At 36.1% G+C, this 20,927-nt stretch overlaps 1 protein-coding gene across 7 annotated transcripts in view; it reads right to left on the reverse strand.

Annotated features, from left to right (window-relative positions):
• The window catches only part of KLHL5 (kelch like family member 5), a 57,673-nt gene that overhangs the window by 11,537 nt on the left and 25,209 nt on the right, over window positions 1-20,927 (reverse strand). For 4 of the 7 annotated variants that reach the window (XM_085059142.1, XM_085059139.1, XM_085059138.1 and 1 more), the window contains 4 exons: window positions 19,365-19,550; window positions 12,436-12,572; window positions 11,454-11,650; window positions 3,804-4,016 (listed from right to left, as the gene is read on the reverse strand). In XM_085059142.1, coding sequence (XP_084915268.1) covers window positions 3,804-4,016; window positions 11,454-11,650; window positions 12,436-12,572; window positions 19,365-19,507 — 690 coding nt within the window. In that variant the 5' untranslated portion in view covers window positions 19,508-19,550. The remainder of the gene's footprint in view (window positions 1-3,803; window positions 4,017-11,453; window positions 11,651-12,435; window positions 12,573-19,364; window positions 19,551-20,927) is intronic. The other 3 variants (XM_085059140.1, XM_085059141.1, XM_085059137.1) reach the window with 1 other exon arrangement.

The raw sequence follows: 20,927 nt of genomic DNA on the forward strand, positions 1-20,927 counted from the left end.
TACAAAACTGCTGTGACATCAGTCATCAGAAGTACTAAAGGGACTCGCTGTGAAATAGTTGTGCACAATATGGTCTGAATAACCCTGGCTCAAAGCTGCCTTAGGGCTACAAAGTGGCAAATATGACAACCATGGTTCCAGAAGAGATACAGGTTAAGTACAGATTGCTAAGCCTAAACACCTCAGTTATCAGGCAAATCTATACAAAATATGACAGAACACATAATTAACAATCACAGTGAGAATAAAAAACATTTTCAAAGCCCTTCATCAGTGACTTTTCAGAAAACTAAGACTTTTGCAGCATTTCTCTAATTGGCTATTATTTAAAATAGCAAATGAAAAGTGTTCTCATGTAAACTAGTAGAGGGAACTTTATCTCATTCTTTTTTTTCATACCTCTCGTTTCTTCTTTTGACTCAAAAGCACCACTTGTATCACTTCACAGGGACACTTTGTGATTACAAAATAATAAACTAAAAGCTGTCTTTTCACTGCTAGTGTGCAATGCTATAAAATTGCACACAGTTAAAAAAGTATAAAAAATAAATAAATTAATTACTACTGTCCTAAATCAGACACTGTCACAGCTGCATGCATGAAAACTAAGGCTTGTACATAACATGACCAATTCAGAGTTACCATATATTTTTCTGATGGACAAGTAGCATTTAATATTTAAAGAAACACTATGTGTGAATGTGAGTTCTGCAACAACCAGATGCAACCTACATTTTCTACAGTTTCTAACCCACTCAACCTATAAAGAATTTCTCACAGCACACAGTCTCAGTCTCTGAAAGCAACTTTATTTCATTTAAAAAGAAATGCAATCTAGGTTTTGTAGGCTCTTGAAACTAAAACTACTAGAATTATTCCTCACTCAAAGAACGTGGAATAGGCTTACTGAAATGAAAGCAATTTTTTCCAAAGTTTTATTTTTTACATAGCTCCTTGTACTAAAAACATTTCTAACAGCATTTACAAATGACATCTTAGCATGAAATCATAGTAATTGTAAATCTGATAAGGAGAAAGGTAGTACAGATTCTCCAGTACTAAGAACTTCTGTCTAAAAGGAATCTGAGCCAACTCGTAATTCCAAAATTGCTAAATCATCTTTTTCATTGTTTACCAGAGATGTGATATTTGCCACCTTACAGCTTAAGAGACTGACAAATATTCATCTTTCGCAAAAGGAAGCCTACAAATATTTAGGGCATTGCTTGAATTAACCAGAGAGATGACAGAATGCTATCTACAAAGAGTTGCATAAAACCAACCAATAAAACTAACTAATCATTATGATTTTTTTGCTTCCATTGCTACAGTTTCGCAGTATTTCCTGAAGATTTTTTTAAAGTGTATTTGCATCTCTGCATGCAACATTATTGACTTCAGCAAGTTGCTCAATTTTCTAATTTGATTTCTTTTGAATATCTTTAACTCATCAATCATAAAATTGAAAAGAGTTTAATGATGTTATATTTACTGCCAGATTGCCTAATTTCACATGATCATTAAGAAAAACATGATTCTGAAAACATTAAGACTATTTTGGGCACTTCAAGTAAGTTTACCCATCCACTGATCATTTCCATATTAAAATCACAGCTTTAATACTTTAATTTGTTAAAGAAAGTAATAAATAAAAAGGTAACAGAAAATTTTTGTCTTAGAAGTAGAAGTATGTATTTGGAGATGACATGAAAAATTAAAGGTAAAATAATAAGTAAAATATAGTTTTGCTTTTGTGTTTCGTCTTGCAATTTTCCTAATCAGTTATGAAGTGGACACAATTTTAATCAGTACAGATTTCCAGGGCAAATTCTGTATTTTCAGTTTCTAAAGATGTTTCAATTACTGCCAATTAAGTAAAACGAATATAGCTCAGTTATCAATTGATTAAATGTTCAACAAAAGAATGATTTCCTCCTAGTCAGTTGGCTTACACTGAATTATGTCTCTAGAAAAATGAATTACAAGGTCAAGGCCACAAATGACAAAATCCTGCTTTTGAATATATAATAATCACTAATAATAATAATAATAATAATAATAAATACTAAAAGGCCTGCTAGTGAATCTTACTATCCAGCAAAAGGATATCAGATTAGAGGTAATATACAGAATGTAGTGCATGTGATTTATCACTATGAATTAACTGAACTCCACTTTTGTTGCGTTAATGAATTTTACTTATTATTCAGGTTCCATAAAAATCCTATTTTCTTCATTTAATAAAGAGAATTCTCACTAAACATACTAAAAACCATAATGCAAAATCCTTTGACTACATAGTAAGTGTTAAATACTACTAAAGACGATCCAACAAGGAAAGAGAAGAAAGGAAAACCAAAAATAATCAAACCTAGTTTACAAACTTGCTATCAGGTAGTGAAATACAGAATCACAGAATAAAGCTGAGTTGGAAGGGACTCACAAGGATGATCAACTCCTGGCACCCCACAGGACATCCCCAAGAACCACACCATGTGCCTGAGAGCGTAGTCCAAATGCATCTGGAACTCTGTCAGGCTTGGTACAGTGACCACTTCCCTGGGGAGCCTGTTCCAGTGCCCAGCCACCTTCTGGGTGAAGAACCTTTTTTTAATATCCAACCTAAAACTGCCCTGACACAACTTCAGGCCATTCCCACAGGTCCTGTCACTGGGCACCACAGAGCAGAGATCAATGTCTGCCCCTCCTCTTCCCCTCATGAGGGAACCGGACAGTTCAGTAACACCTCCCCTCAGTCTCCTCTTCTCCAGGCTGAACAGAGCAAGTGACCTCAGCCCCTCCTCATACAGGTTCCCCTTAAGGCCCTTCACTCTCTATTAGTTTAATCTCCTTCTTACACTGTGGCACCCAAAGCTGCTGCCAGCACTGGAGGTGAGGCTGCCCCAGACCAGAGCAGAGCAGGACAATCCCCTCCCTTGGCCAGCTGGCAATGCTGTGCCTGATGCCACCCAGGACACAGCTGGCCCTCCTGGCTGCCAGGGCACTGCTGACTCATATTCAACTTTCTGCTGACCAGGACACCCAGGTCCCTTTCTGTAGCACTGCTTTGCAGCATCTCATTTGCCAGTCTGACCATACATCCAGGGTTGCTCCATCCCAGGTGCAGAGTTCAGCACTTTCCCTTGCTAAAGTTTATATGGTTGGTGAGTGCCCAGTCCTCTAATCTGTTGAGGTCTCTCTGCAGGGCCTCCCTGCTTTTGAGGGAGTCAACATGACACTAACAAGAGTAGTCATTCCTACAGGACTAGGAAAACTTAATTCACAACTATTTTAACAAACTGAGCCCAATGCTTCCTCAACATTTTGTGTTAATGTCCAAGAAAGTGAAAAAGTATTGACTGGGAAGAACAAGAAGTACCCAATGATGGCCTATCAAGAGTTAATAGAAGAAAAATCACTCCAAGCAATTAATTAAAATTACATTTCCTAGCTATAACTATATTAAGGAAATGCAATGAGCCAAATTACGCAAGTTCCTTACAGAAGAGATTTTAAAAGGACACAGCTTCCAGGGACTAACATATCCTTGATAAGCATTTTTATAGGCAAGAAAAGCAACTTTTTGCTAGAGGCTCACCCCCTTCTTGTGTCCTAGGATCAGAATATGCTTCAGTTCACAAAGAGACATATCATGCCTATACAACATGCTAAGTCCTTACGTGCATCTCTAAGAATCCAAATTGCTATGAATTTTATGATTTGTCACTATCAATGTATTTATGCTGTGGACATTATGCCCACTGTAACCATGGTATAAACTAGAGAGGAATTGAACAATTTACTTGTGGAGCAAGCAGAGGCAGTCTAATGTAAGCCAGGAGTTTACTGAGATCTTTCCTTCTTTGTTCCAAATCATGTCGAACCCATGTAAGTAGTGCATTCAGTATAGTTTCTTCATTAGGAATATTCATATCATCACTTGCTAAAAGCTTAGCAATTTCAGTGGCTGGCAATAACAGGAATTCCTGATTTCTAATTACTTCCATGAAGTTTTCCTGAAAAAGAAAAGTATTTTAATAGAGGCAACACTGTACTTTGAAGACATTTTATGGAACACCTACTGTATCTTCCCCTCTTTTCCCTCCCTTCATGCCATCTCTCAGTTGTCCCACTGGACTATTGACCTGGGAGAAGACAAAAAAAAGTAAAAGTACTGAATTATTTTCACCCATGATCATTTCCCTAACTCAGTCATTCAGTCTCACAGACAGATGTGCTGAAACAATGGAAGGAGAAGTGCATAGACAGAAATGAGCCATAGGTTGTGGATGTTACTATCTTGGCATTGCAAAGTGAAGAAATGCTTTCTGAAGTATAGTTAAAAAGGTGCAGTTTGTTCCTGTTGACAATGTAAGATGCTTTGTCAAGCGAAGACCACAACATGCTACAACAACTGGGCACATGTAGCTGTTCTCATTACTGCTAGATGAAAATGTGGCATTAAGTTTTCAGAAGAAATCAACAACACTAATAATTTAATTCTTGATTTAAAATGGATTATTTTAAGTTTATTTTACTATTTCATAGGTTTTTTACAGTTTATCTGATTTGACTGGGGAGCAAAACATACAAAGAGTCCACAATATTACACATGCCTTGCTACATTAACAATATTTACTTTGATGCTATTAAATCTTCTAATTTTCATTCTGTCATTTTCAGCAACAAATTCTTACTTCAAAATAAGAAATTCACAGTATGTAACATATCCGGCACTGATATCCAGTTACTTCATAATATGAGGGCTTGCAGTATGTTCTGTAAGTAATCTGATCAATTTAGGCAGAAATAGCAGAAGTATGTAGAAACACAATCAGCACCGTGAATTTACAGTGAAAAACCTAAATGTAACAGAAAAGGGTGATGCCATGTCTATCCTCTTTCCCCATATACCTTTACAAGGCAGAAAAGCAATGGAAAGCAAAAGCAGAAAAGTAAAATCGCAACATATTCTTGTATTTGGTAGCTCAAACTCCAGCTAAATTCATACTCAAAACTGAGAGTAACTTCACAATGATAACAGTGTTATAATCATTTTATTAAATGCACTGTGGATTGCTACATAGCCAGCTAATGGGATGCTGGTTTTGGTCTGCCATCACACACACCTCCAAAACACCTGGAGAACAAAATGTGTAAGATCCACTAACAGCAAAGTCTAACTTGGCCTAATATGAAAGTTAGCCTTACTTCATGTCTTGTTTAATGATTTAAAAATAAAGAATTCCACGCTTATAAAAAACCTGCAGATTAGAAGCCCATATTGAAAAAAATAGGATTTTTAGGTCAAAAAAGGGGAGAGACTTGCAAGAAGAAGCAAGAGGTGCACTGCAAAACAGGTCTGAATTTAGTATTTAAAATGGCAACAAAAAATGACTGCAGTTTGGCATTATATATGCAATGGGCATCATGACAACAAAAAAAGAAAACAACATTTCTTTTTATTGCCTGGTCTAATGCTTTCAAAGCCATACCTCAGTACTCCAATGATACTGACTAATAAAAAACAAAAAAAAAGCGCTGAGCGAAGAGGAAAGAACTAATTAGGTGTAAACAGTCTACCTTACATGAAAGCCAGATGTATATAAGATGGTTACAAGATGTGTGAGAGGAAAGATCAAAGTGACTCCATGCCATGGGTAATTCTGAAAATCAGGAAAATAACTGAAAATTTTGTTGGTGTTCATAATTCTACTTGTGGATAGGATTTGGAAAGAAAACTTTTACATTCAATATCTGGAAAGCTTTCCTACAACAAAGATCCAATTGTCTACACAAAAGAAGCACTTCCAAGTGAAAGCTATAGTAGATCAGAAGGGAGACAGAGTTGTCTTTTCCTCTTTAATTCATTTAACTATTTGTATTACAAAATAAAAGTTAAAATGAACAAATCTATGAATTAAAAACAGTGAAAGAACTGTATCAATATTCAGAACCACAACCCATGCACTGCTGTTTATTTCACCCTGATATTAAATGCCTGGCAGTAAAACTGAATCTGAGAAGTGATCAAAATTATTTCCACAGTTTAAACATGCAGTTCACAGGAATTCATATTCCACTGAGTTAATTTTTTCCACTGGCTGCTTTTTTGTTGGTTCTCTGTCCTAGAGAGTATGCAAGCTGGAGCTGTGCTTTTAGTTTTGCTGAATGAACAGGCAGTGAGCTCTGACAAAGAGAAACGCCAACACTTACTACCTTAAACTTTCCAAATTGACTATCCGGATCACAGGAAGAGGAAGGGGAAAGCACTTGCATGAAAAGTTTTTTTGTCTCTAGAGGCAACAACAAGCTGATCTTGCGTAAGTCAGTCAGAGGTATCCTCTTTGGAAAGCCTTTTTCCAACTGGATTTCACCACTTCAACAGCCGTTATGTATAAAAAGCCTGATTTTCCTTCTTGTTGCTTGCAGACTGTTGCTTTCTGATGGGAACAAGCTCAACTTCCTCTTGCTCCCATTCTATTTTTAAAGCAGAGACTCCTTTTGAGCAGAGTATCAAAGCATTCCACTGGGAATACAGGCACTCTTTGTTCTATGTCTGGGTTTTTTTACAATCAGAATCTGACAATTCCTCTTCCTCTACAGACAGAGATTCTGAAGAAAAAAAGAAGGAGCCAGTGTATCTCCTAGCATTCTTAACCTCCTCATTAGTCTTTTCTTTTCTTCTTCTTATGGGAACTCTCTGTGGAAGAACAGGATATTTCAGAGAACAAATGGTCTGCAGTTTCAATCCCTTGCTTTCTGGTCCTGAAAGTAAACCATTTCCCAACCCCAAAATTAGCTCCTCAAAGAGCTTGGAAACTTTATCAAATTAGTAGCCTGAGGTTTATGTGTTAGCAAAGACAGGGACATGCAGTCCTCATGCTCAATGATGGGTACTGCTCATTCACATAATAACCTCAAATTCATCCTTCAGCAACTGCAGAATGAGTAATACTGATATTCTTAACCACAAACCTGCCCTGGACTTGTACATAGCAAAAAAATATTAGGAGCACAAAAAATGTCATGATATGTTTTTCTAAATGATACTTAATCCTTACAGTGGGATGCAGTGAGATGGTTAGTTTCCGTTTACACTGTGTCAGAAGGATGAAAACCTTGGAGAGCATCAGACCTACAGGTTGAGAAGGACTAACCATGGGGCTCTGTTTAAACTCTGAACTTGGGCAACCAAAAAGAAAGAGATGCTTGACTCACAGGATCTGAATGAGAGCACACAAGGAATGTAATTTTGTCTGCTGGCTGCTTCAGTCCACTGGTCAACTATGGCATGAATTCACTAAGAACTGAGATATCTGACTTCCCGGTAAACTATTAATAGTCAAACAGATGTCAGATACCACCTACTTTACTTTTACTCAGATTTGACTGATGTGTTAACCAATAAACCAAGCTAATATTTGCAGTGTGTCCAGGGTTTGTTTAGAGTACAGCTATTGTAGCTTGACTTCTTGCTGCACTGTTCGTGGATTCCAAAACAGGCTGAGCAGCATGCAGAAACCTATTTAGCCTTGACAAAGCACTACTGATCTATTGTGCTAGGCAGGACTGAGGGAACTTGAAAGACAGAAATATCTTGGGTTTTCACAGGTGAAAAGAAAGTGAATGAGTATTTTCCTAGTCAGTTGATTATTGAGCAGGATATTTTGGACTGCAATATCAGGTGCAAGAATGTAAAATCCTTGTTTTAGGCACTATCACGATCTTTGGTTCTTTGTGGACAAAAAAAGTATTTAAATTTCTCGTCTCTTCATGCTCCCCAATAACAAAATGAAAAAAAACTGTCCTGGCTGCTGCAAGAAAAAAAGGACAAATTATCCCTCTTTAATTCCTCCTTCCAAATCATAACTCCATATTGCAATGATTTTTGTTACCCAACTACTGCTTACGGGAGAAAGCAAGTCTAAGTATGTCACAACTTTTCTTCTGCAAAATACCTAGTTTGTGTGCTTGGACCCAATCTATTACTCTGTTCTCCTAAGTTTTTCTTCTTATAAACATCCATTGACTTGCTCAGAAATCACACAAACTCCAAAACTAATTTTATCAGAATCTTGTAATCTGTCACTGTGCATGTACTTCTGAAGACTTCTGATGAAAATCAAAATGACTTTTCACTTTGCTTTAAGCATGCATAGCTGAGCAACAATGATTACACAGGGACTGACTCAGACACTATCACACAAGAAGTTTAGAATGTCTGCTTTTTCTTTTTTGGTTGTAAATCAGAAAGTTAAAATCTGGATACTGAAGAAGCTACTGACACTTACCTAAGAACACCTCACTACTCACCACAGATATTTCATGTTCTGGAAATAACACAGGCTAGGTTTTCCTCATCTCAAAGTATTAACTTCCCTTTTGTTTACTTTTTTGGGGAAAATGAACTATTGGTTTTCATTCAAGGTAGACTATCAACTGTTTCAAACATGTCAAAAAGGGGTGGTTTTTTTAACTTTGAAGACAGTAACAAAAAGGCACAGAAGGCATTTTGTGCAAAAAGTCTTTACAGATACAATACTTGCCAGTCTAATAAAACTCCTAAAATTATAACTGTATGCCCCCAATACTATATATAAACTACAGCAAAACAAGATAACCTTTGTTTAAAAGATGTCTTTACTCAGATACTTCTCATTATTCTATTAACTCTATTTTAAAACTGTGAAGTGTAAAAATCAGAATTGCTCTTTATACAGCCTTACATCCACTACTAATCACTTCAGTTCATTTCAGGTTTCACATCATATACCCTGAGGATTTTTTCAAGCTTTAATTTGTAATGTCAAAAATTGACCTGTTCTGATAAATTGTTCCCCTCTGTAAAAAGACCTTATCACCTGTCCATACAGTAAGCAATAAAGTAATGTAACACTTAAGTCCTTTTAGCATAACATACATCTCTAATATGAAGAAACGCAGCACACAGATCCTTCTTATTAAATTACTTTTTAATCACCGATGCGTTCCAATGACTAATGAACTTTATTTAGACAGAAGAAGCCCATTAACAGAGGTAGACCTAGTGGGATAACTCACTGATTCATCCTCCAGTTTAAACAAATGCTTATTTTTCACCTGAATTTCCTGAATTTCACCTAAATTCACCTGAATTTCAAGTCTTCATGTAAAGAGGTATTTTAATGAAGCAGGTGAGATGATAAGAAACTTATTATATGTGTGATAAAAACCCTTAAAACAAAGAAGTTGTTTTACTTATTAAAAAAAAGTTAAATGGCAATCAGGGTTTTTTTCTGTCAAAGAAAAACTCACAGAAAAGAATGTGTAAATTAAAATTTAAGTATTTTATACTATTCACTACCTTCTACTACAATTATTTTAAAAGAACCAGAACTATAAACTATACTCAGTATAATCCCGCAATGTTTTATGCAGCCCAACACAGCATAAAAGTAATTCCTTGTTTTACAAAGAGAATTTTGCCAGCTACTACAGGTGTACTTAACCCTTACACTCTAATACTACTTAATGGAAAGAGCATCAAGTAGCTACCACTTACTAGTGTTGAACATTTTCTTTTTTCAAACAGCTTTTAAACAAATGAAATTACTTGGGGATTTATTTTAATTGAAGATTCAATTGGACTATACATTTCTATGCAGTTTCCATAGCAACACTCATTTCAAACTAAAGAGGCTGTTTCTCTATTACTCATTATTACTAAAATTCAATTTAATGTCTCTGTTGGAACTAAACAACATTAAAAGAGGCCTTGGGAAAAATCCATCTAGCACAACTAATTAGTTTTGAAAATGGCTTTTTAAAATCCACCTAATTTGAATTTCATTCACATCAAAGCCTTAAAAGCAACAATTTTGCCACTGAAGTAAACAACAGCCAAAACTCACAGAACTATTTTCCTCTGGTCTGAACAAAAGAAAGATAGGTGCTGTAAAAGAATGGCTTTTGGAAAGTTCACAGTCCCTATTTGCTTTAAGTCATGAATTGCCAGTCAGAATACTAAGACTGGAATACCAACATTCCCCTTTAAAGATTTATTAGTCTAATAATTCCTACTATTCTGATCTTGGCAGTCCACTTATAAGGAACATGACAATGGTCCAGACCAAAATATATGCTTATTCTGAGAAAGAAAAAGTAGGTCAAAGGAGGGAGTTTCTCTTTCCACATGTTTTTTCTATTCTGATCTCACTCAACACTAATTCTAATATTTCTCAAAGGAATAAACCACATTTACATTACGGTTTCACTGGACATTCTACCTAACTGCAGTCTCCTTATTTTTGTTTGTGCAATAATGAAGACCAAGAATAGAAACATATAAGTTACAATCTGCATATTATTTATTGATCTGCTTTGGTAAATTTCAGTGTGTACATGGTATTAAATATACAAGAGATCCATTCACTGTGGAAGAACATTGTGTTGCATGTGGAAAAAACCCTATCTTAAACTGCAATACATACTAAACTAAATTAATTTAAGCCAAGAAGAAGTAATTTTTAAGAAAAGGTTTTAAATCAGCAAAACCTAAGGCAGCAAGAGGAAAAGCCATGGATTTCTAATACTAATGACAAGACACAAATTACAACTCTTGGATCTAAGCCAGTATCTTAATGGCAAGGTAATGCCATGACACACAGGCAGATTAAGTACTATCTTCATCCCACATCTCTTATGCAGGTCCCAAGAGTTTACACAGGCAAAATTTCATCAAGAAATGAGCAAAATGCCTCACAAAACTGCAAAGAGCTTGCTTCAGAGACAGTTCTCCTCCTTTCTTCTAATAACTTAACTTAAATAAACTTGTGAGAAGAAAAAGATGCTTTTAAAATAAAAGATGCTTATTAAGCAGATGAAGTTTACTTAAGCTGGCAGGTCTGATTTTCTATAAATTAACTCTGAAAATATAATTAGCAAATTTGTATTTAGTCACATATTGCCTAGCCTAAGATTAAATTCTTTAATGCTTGACATCCCATTGCTAAGATATTAAGGATAATGCAGAATCTATATTGCTGAATGCCCACATTCATACCCCAAGTATAACTAAGAACCTGATTACTCCAGTTCATTACAAAAAAGGAACTCTACACTTCCATTTAGTAATGTGTTATTTTGGAATAGGTGATGGCAGCTTGCCTACTGTGAAGTCTGTAGTTTTCGACTGTCAGAAACAAGAACAAAATTTTGAATTATTCTGTTAAATGCATACTACACAATCTCATTTCTGTTACAGGAAACTGTTAATGCTTGCCTATTTCTTTCCAACTCTAAACCAGCAACTTTACAGTTATTTTGTCATTTTTCATCATGGGAACATATGTGCATTCTTATTTGAAAACGATGAAGGCTTTCTGGGGGAAAAACATTAGTACTATATTTAGGAAAACATTCTGTATTTTCCATAGTAAATAAAGCCTATGATACTTAATGTAACAACATACCATAGTGTAATTGTGAGCCACCTTGTGCAAGTCAGTGCAACCCTGCGCATCAGCGAAAGATCGGATTCCAAGGCAATTGGACGGGTGAAGCTGCTTCATTAGGAATTTACAGCATGCTTCTACAACCTGAGAGAGCTGGAGAAGGCAAGCTGTAGACAACAGGCACTCAATGTTATCTTCTTTTAATTCAAGGCGACCTAGTAAAATCAAAAAGAAGATCACATCAGTTTGCTCTTATAATCTTATAAATTCCCTAAAACCCCAAGGCAACAGCATTATTTACAGATTATATGACAGAATAGAAGGCTTCGTAAACATCACCCTCAGCATTAGATAACAAATAGTTTTCAAAATTAGTATGTATAATGATGTAAGGAAAGGCAATCCTAATGAGATTCCTTTTTTTGCCAGTCATGATACATTTAATAGATTCACATAATTTGTTAACTAACTGAATACAGTATTATCAGAGAAACTTTATCCTATCAGGTTGTCTCAGGTAACAGCAATGAGACCTTATTGAGGTCTACAGCTTTTTCACCAGGGAAGGAGAGGGGCAGGCACTCATCTCTTTGCTGACCAGTGACAGGAGCCATGGGAATGGCAGGAAGCTGTGTTGGGGTGGGGGTTAGGTTGGATAGTAGGAAAAGATTCTTTACCCAGAGGGTGGTTGGGCACTGGAACAGGCTCCCCAGGGAAGTGGTCACAGCGCCAAGCCTGACAGAGTTCCACAAGTGTTTCGACTACACTCCTGGGCACATGGTGTGATTGTTGGGGTGCTCTGAGCAGGGCCAGGAGTTAGACTTTGAGAATCCTTGTAGGTTGCTTCCAACTCAGGATATTCTACAATTTATTTTTATATATTTGTAAGAAATTAAATAATGTAAATAATTTGTAAAGAGTATTTGAATTCTAGTAATGGAATACAATGCTCACATGAGCACAATTCATTAGATGAAATTCCCACTTTCACTTCAATTACCTGTGTATGCATATTGAACCAGAGCCCACAATGCCTTTGGCTCCACACCTTCCATCTTGATTTCTTCCTGTCTAGCTTCTCTTACATCATTAGTGAACATTGCCGCAAAGTAGTCCGAAACAGAGGAGAGAACCAATCTGAGTGTGACATGAAGGAGAAAAGGAGAGAAACAGAGAGCAAAAGAAAAAAACCTTAGTCAGCCTGATGTTTGTTAATTTATGATTCATTACTTTGCCCTTTGAAGAAACATCGTAGTGAGAAAAACATTTAAAAATTGACAAAGTGCTCCATGCTCTAGTTTCTCTCTATGGATAATGGAGTATTGATACTAAACCTACATTTGCTACTGATCTAAACTAATTACCCTTTCAAAGCCCAATGACTTTTAATAGCCAACACAGACATAAACCCCCCAAAAATCCACATAAATTGAAAATGGAATATAAATATACATTATTTAAATAAAAATAAGATTAAATTCACTTCCGTTTGTATTATGTCACACACTTTTTTAAACGTGAAAGAATGACTTACCAGTCCTTTTCAAAGTGCTTTAAAATGCTTTTAGTCTTGGTGCGCACATATACATTCAATTACTAATACTGATAACAAAACTTGGCATAGTAAAGGTGGAGATGATACAGAGTAATCTCTTTTGTGGGTATGTACTTAGCCTTTTTTAACAATCCTGTTTTAAGATACTGTGTAAGTAACGTTAGTGCACAACAGACATTTCTTTGGATTACTGAGAGTAAAACACTCACTACAAATAATAATGCCACTCTGTGAAATGTGCGAGGATTTCAACGTCTCAGTATGTGTTCAGAGACTAGGGTAAGAGAGAAAATTACATTAGGCAGGAATATGAAACCTACCATAACTATTTGGGAGGACTGCTGGTCTCTTTCCTAAGAGACCTCCAGGAGTGGCCTTGTGGCTTGGATTGATTTTTGTGCTGCAGCAGTTCACTGTTGCCTTGCCCATGGGGAATTCAAAATAAATGCACTTGGTATACATAGTGATCTATACAAACAGCAGGCCCAAGAACCAAGCCTACCTTAAACAGTCCATATGAATACATTCAATTAATCTAATACTTCAGGCAGTTATGCTGTGCTGAACCATTACATTGGTGTGTTAAAATGACAAAGGTCAGGAAGCACAAAACAGAGTAAAATTAATTGAAAAGGTGAGCACCAGTGCTTAGGGGAGGATTTGCAGGTGTGTATACAAAGTAATGAAATACAAGGAACTGTCTCGAAGTTAACTGCAAAGTAATAAAATGTTGACTAATTAATTTTATAATACTTTTTAATTGTGAATTTTCTGGTCATTGACTATTTGGTCTGGCTTACAGCAGGACAGTCTTTTTTTTCCTAGCTGCTGAGGCAACAGAGTAGAATTAAGAGTGCATGAGAAAAATATTAATTTTAACACCTTGTAAGATTGAACTTTTGTCAAAAGAAACAAAGTTCTGTTCTTTTAAATAATTATGAAATTCTGTTCTTGAAATCGGAAATTTACTCTGTGGCTGACTTGCTAGGAAAAATTAGAACTTTCTACCAAGGTAGGGCCCGGGCACCACTTCCAGGCATTTTAACCTCAGGTTTAATGAAATCTGCCTTTAAATGAAAATACTGCCTCCCAGAGATCTATGGAAGTGGACTAAATTGGAGACTACATTCATGTATCAAGGGAGAATTCCTGCAACTGTTTTTGATGCTAGAAGGAGATGACAAGATCAGATTCCTATGTACAAAACAGGGGGTCTCACTGGAAAGGAAAGTAATTTGAATAACCAAAATGTCTCTGCAGGTCCAATTCAAATTAAAAAAGGCAAACCAACCAACTTAACATATTCACATCTGGCAGTATTGACTTGGAACTTTTACACAGAACAGAGCTTGAAAAAGATGGGTCTTCTGCAATGGGAAACAGAACCTAGTACTTAGTCATATCACAGTTTAGGTGTTGTTTTTTTCTTTTTTTTCTTCCCCCAGCAGTGCAACTGGACTAGGTAGCTGCACTATTGTTTAGAAAACATCTGGACTATACATATTTTAGCAACAACTGCTGAAGAAATGCTAAATAATAACACGAGGCTCCCAATACCTTCTACCAGAGGGTTGGTATCAACAAATTTCTCCCTCTAATTTCTAGACTCAAGAGTCCTCCAAAAGAAATTAACAGAAATGTAATCCATTTACTATTTTTGCAAACATGTGACAGATCCATGAGGAAGTATACATGCTTCACAGTGGTAAGAGCTTTTCACAGAGTGACTTCCATATTCTGACAGAGGATGTGAAGTCAAGAAGTAGTTTAATACATGTAATTTGAAAAAGCACAAATTATACTGAGAACAGTTTTGCAATAATTTCACAATGAAAAACCTTAGAGCAGATATCCACGCTTTTCTCTTAATTAAACTAATTTAGGAAAATGAGTTCTTTCAAAGAAAGAAATGGGATTAAAATATACAGTGACAATGCATCAAGGTGACACTGAGCTAGCATAAAAGAAAACAAAGGCAGACTTTCAGCCAACTGGCCTTTTTTCATCCTATCCTTTTCCCACCAGTCAATAAAAATCAATTACTGCTACACACATGTGATTTGATATTCATTTGTCCATTGATCTTTTAATCTCATAGCTAGTAACTTATTTTTCTTCCAATTAAACTGCGTTTCTACATACAGACTATAGAATATGAAGCAAATAATACCTTCATATAACTCAAGGATCCATGGAAGATTTTCCCCATCCATATTTGACCTTTTTGCTAAAAAAGCACTAAAAGACTTAAGTGACATGTATGATTTTTTAAAAGAAAATCTGTGCACTGACTATAAAAACTGACTAAATGACAATAAAAGCTATGCTGATATTCATAATCTCCCTGCTAAATAGAGCCATCCTGGCTCTGTTAGCATTTAACAGTGTTACCTTGCATTATATATTAATCACTAAAATTAACGTATTTCTCCATTTCAAGAATTCACTGTGAACTATTGATGCTACAAAATACTGCCTCTCTTCAGTATAGAAACTGAAGAAAACTATGGGTTGTACATTCAGACTCTGCAGTCTTCTTTTGCTCCTAAGAGTAACATTTCTTGCATAATTGGCCCAACCAAAATGCCTACAAAATTAATATATACTGATATTAAAGAGGTCTCTTAAGATTACAGAAGAACCCAACCACAAAACAACAAGCGAAAAGGCTTAGTACAGTTGGCATTGTATTGTTTGATTGTGGATGTTGAACACATTTACCTTTACTCTCCTCTTACCTAATCACCAGCTACTGCTAAATATTCAATTCTGCATAGGTAAGATCACAAGAATTTATCTACTGAATTATATGAAGTAAGCTGTTCTTTTACAGTGCACAGGAAAAACAGAGAGAAAAAGGAACACATGAATATCAGAATTTTTTGTCTAAGAGATCATAAGATGTCTGAACAATTAATCTCTCTGGAAAAATAGTCAACGCAACAGCTATGGTCTAAATACTGACAAAATCTGGGTGTTTCAGTGTATTTTTCTGCTTTTACAGAAAGCTCCAAGGCTACTGATGTCTTTAATTTCTGTGGTTTGTATTGATCCCAAATTATATCTACCATGACGGCTTAACTTACTTTGAAGAGTTTTCCACTGAGAGTCAGTAAAATACTTGGCACACTTTAAAAACTGTACTTGTTGGAACTGCCACAAGCTGCATCATCTAGACAGTTTTCTAGGTTGCTAAAGCAATTACTACGTAAAATGATGACAGCTGCCAAACCTGGCAATTTACAGGTTTAGTATCTCCCAACCCATCTCACCTGACAGAATGAAGCTGCTTAAGATCTGAAAGATAAAAGGGACTCTTCCTAGGCAGCTCCTTGTTTGTGGCTGTGTAACAGCTGAAAACAGTCCTAGGGAACTCACTATCAGCATTCACTGAAGTTGTAAGGCGATACTGAAGAGTTTGTGCTCTTTCAAACAAGCTTCCTAAACCCTGGAGTATATAAGGTTTCATTTGCCTTCTTTCCTTCAGTCCCATGTCTTTTGTATTTCCATCTTTCAGTGTCAACAGAAAGACAGACAATGGCTCTGCCCAGACTGCTTGATTAAAGGATGTGGAGCAGGCTTTAAATGCCCTCTGGGCAGGAATTTACACATACTTCTCTTTGCTTTCATGAATGTTCTAATCAGTGGGTTACTACCTAACAAAACAAGCTTTTATTTGGGATATAGCAGTTAGCTGAATGTAATAAATAGGAATGTAATAAATGACAGACATCTGAAATTGCAGTGGACACAGAATAAACACCTGCTATGAAAAATTAATTAAATTAATTAAAGTATGCAAAATTTCTTTATGGAACTGCAAGCTAAAGGTGCAGAAGTATAATACATTTCTTCCTAGTAGAGATTGATGCCCTTTTCTTACTTACTTGACCTCATAAATAAATTTTTAGCTGTAATTTCAGCACAGAATGAGAAGACAAACACTTTTGGAACAATAGAGAATGCCATATTCAGAAAAATCGTGACTGCATGTGATGTTTTTATTTGTAGTAGACTCATAGCCTGAGTTCTTCAAATAGATACAAAACCTGTCAGAATTTCACAGTAATGTATTACCTATGCTTATTACCAATGCAGACACCAAACTCGTGTCTCTTTTCTCTAAAAACATACATCATGCATCTCAGAACACTCAATAAAAGTAGAAACTGATAATTTAAAAAAACACAGGAATTATTAAAAATACCAGGTTAAGAACAGAAAATCTGAATACTCCTCTCTATATATGAGTGTGATTAATATTAATAATGAAAAATGTTCTTTGTTACATGCTCTTTGTGACCACATACTATGAAAAATTCTTATCTTTCTTAGGAAAAAACAAAGAACATCAAAGCTGTCCAGTGTAAGTGAACTTTCTATTTTCTTAGAATACCAAGCCATTAAGCTAATATCTGTTTAATACATCTTCTGTTGCTTATTAAGTCTCAAAATAATCCCTGGTGTTCTGAAATGCTCTGACTACCCAGCCTACAGTCAACACTAAAGAAGTCAGAACTTGCTTGGAGGCAGCAAAAAATACTACAGAAAGTTTTTCTCATAACATTGGCTACTACAAGCGCATAAAAGGCAGTCATCTTACTGAATTCCATAAAATTTAAATAAAATTTAAGATTTCCATCTTTATCTTTCCCACTATGAAAAAAATCAGTTTTCAGTGAGCTAGTTTGGATCTGCTGAGGCTGTAATTATTGCTATGTTTCTCTGTGAAAACAAAATAGTAAGAGAAAGAACTTATTATGCAAAAGGCAAAGCTTCTTTGTGAGTTGCTCCAACATTATAAAGTGAAAAAGGGACAATCATAAGGCTCCCACTTCCTGCTACAAGCACAAAGTGTGCATCTTTGGCCTTAACTTTCATGCATATTTAACACACAATACACCAACTACAGCAAGATGTTTCTCCCCAGAAGAGAAGACCAGAGCAAGTAACAGGTAGTAGCATATGCTTCATGCACAACAGAAATAGATACAGTAACAGAAACTGGAGAAACGAAGTCAGTTCTTGAAATAAATGAGAAACAAGTGTGAACCACATTAAAGGACTTTTTAGGGTGTTGTCTGTTTATTTCATTGCAACTAAAATCTTCCAGCCCTTACAAGATATTCACAGCTGTCCTCTGCACCCTTTCTGTGCACTTTTAACTATTACATAAGCCATACTCCAAACATGTATTGCAAAGGGGTTACATTGGCTACATAAGGAAGCAGCATGATTTCCCCATTATAATCACTATTTTTTCCGGTTTACACCACTCTAAAGTTTTTGACCCTAAGTTACTTGAGTGTGTGCTCACTATGGGTGTATGCATTTCTTGTTTTCATCTGGTTCATTCTTTCCACGGGGACAACACAGTATTGCGACTAATTTGAACGTTGCATGAAATGAAGTGTCTGAGAGCAACAGGAAGTTATGGTTTAAATGCCTTCCTGATCCTCAGGTCAGTTCCCATCCCTATGCTGTCATTCCCTCAGTGGAGTCAGCACAACAGTGTGGATAATATCTGAATAAAAGCCAAAATCTGGGTTTTTAAGAAAAGTAACAACCCTAAACGAGCGACCCCTTCCCATCTTTTTATTACTATTACAGTATTGAGTTGTAGTGTCACTGTGGGACTAGGAATGAGCAGTGGAAAATGAGAATGCTATAGGATGCTATTTCTGTTGTAGACCTCATCTTAGGAAACCACGGCTCAATTATAGTTACGTTCCTATTCAAACTACAAATACTGTTCCTTAAATACCATAATGTGCTTCAGTTATGCATGCCTGTGTTTTGCAGTCTTTGGTATTTTCCTAACTTTTAAGTAGCACGCAAATAATCTGTTAATTACACAGATGACAGAGAGGGTAATGTTTGATCTAATATAGACATCTAGTACTGGCAGTGTTCAGTAGTCTCCTATCAAAGGACTCTTCTTACTACAGGAGCAAAAAAACCTTTATGTGGACAGAAGATTTTCCTTATTGCTAATTGTGACTCTAACAACGTAACTGCTAGTTATGTTGCTAAAGAAAAAATTAAATCTAAGAAAAAAATTTTACATCATTCCATGATACAGAAACCACTACAACTTATAATATTCTGGGAGTGTATTTGGGACTTTATTTTGGGGGTTTACTTTTGTTTTGCAAATATCGTAAGTATACTTGAAAACAAAAAGAATGTGATTTTTTTTTATTTAGCAGTGCATATAACAGACAAATTAACTTCTAGTTTCCAAATTAATTTTAAAAAATATACATGTTTAAATAGTTCAGATGTTTTGACTTTTTTTAAACAAAACCCGGGACACGCTTTGAAGGTGCATTTGTAAACAATTATGAAGTTATTTCAAATTACAATAAACTTACCTGTGAGCTGGAATTCTACGATCACCAGCAACTAACACCACATCACATAGCTGATTGTGTCTAAGATAATTCTCCATCTTTTTAAAAGTTTGTTCAGCGTGGTTGAGAGCCTGAAAAAACTCATCTGAGGTACAGGGCTCCATTGTTTGACAAGATGATAAGGTGTGACTGCTGTTGGAAGTTCTGCTGAAGACAATAACAGAAATCTTAATTCATACAATATTAAGGTGAAATTTTATCTACAAAGGATAAAATAAAAATCACATCTGATATTAAAATTGATATGCATGATTTGTTTTAATATATATTCCCTTGCCATTTTATTTTTCTTCATATTCATACTTTCCTTCTCCCTCCAAACCTGATCTAAACCCTTGTGAAAAAAGTGCGATCGTTTCATGTTGTACTCTTCTACTAAGAGGCACACAGAGATTGGCCCAGCAATGGTATCTGCAGTGCTTTCAGATCGTTGAGGAAGAACATCTACCAAGACTCTGCAAACTGAAAAAATAATGGAAGGATGGCAGTAAGGAACTAAACTCCTTAGCCTTCACTTAGCCTAAGGTGGCTAGAACAAAACTCAGCAGATATGGAGCTAGTAAAAGGATGTGGGCATGCAGGGGAAAAAGCCACAAAGAAACACATCAATACACTGCCATTCCTACGGCACAAAGCCTTGTGTCTAATATGAGATCTAGTACAGTAGAAGTCACAGAAGTGAAAAGCAAGGGTGGATGTGGAAAAAAATTATTCCTTTCCATATACACGAACAGAGAAGCTTGGGAAAAAACCAGGAACAGAGAAAATGTAAAAGGAATGCATGGGCCTAGGCAACAAAGGAGATGAATCCTAATTATGTACACTGTGGAAAGCACATTTTCCTGCTCACAGTTCTTTAACTGACTACTACTCAGTGTTCAACAATGCGGGCAACTTATAAAATACTCTGGATCTACCATAACATTTGTCAGGACATGGTTTCACAAGATCTGCATCCAGATCCCTGCTTCCACAAAGATGTCATGAACTGAGGCAGCATGCTTGGGGCTAAAACCACCATGAAGCTTATCTCACTCAGTGTATGATACTTGTTCCAAGACAGAGCTCCTCAAAACAAAAGTCTAAATTTCCAACAGAAGATTTTCTGTAAAGGGGAACTTTGTGATCTGATCTTGGTTTTTGTTGTATGTTTTGGTTTTGGGGGTTTTTTGCATGTACCCAGGTAGCTAAAAAGGCCAAGCAATTTGATACTCAATTCAGAGCTAAATCTAATAGTGGCTCAGAAATGAGATACCTGCCTACTGACTTCCCTTGGGAGACTTTATGCTGAATGTTCTCACTGACGCTGTGGTTGGCCATTTATTTATGTGTCAACTTCTTCCCTGCTCCCTATAGCCCATGAGTCACTTGTTCTGCTCTACCACCAGCTCTCTACACGCTGGAACAAGTATTCTTTGTGGCCATTTTGGAAACTGAATCAGGGGCTCATACAAAGATGTAACCATGTAACCAGGGACAACACTATATGGGCCAGCTGGGTGGCATTATCAAGTGAATGAGAAA

Source organism: Lichenostomus cassidix, chromosome 4 (assembly GCF_008360975.1).
Source record: "Lichenostomus cassidix isolate B80296 chromosome 4, HeHo_3.0, whole genome shotgun sequence".
In the NCBI taxonomy this organism is placed as follows: domain Eukaryota; kingdom Metazoa; phylum Chordata; class Aves; order Passeriformes; family Meliphagidae; genus Lichenostomus; species Lichenostomus cassidix.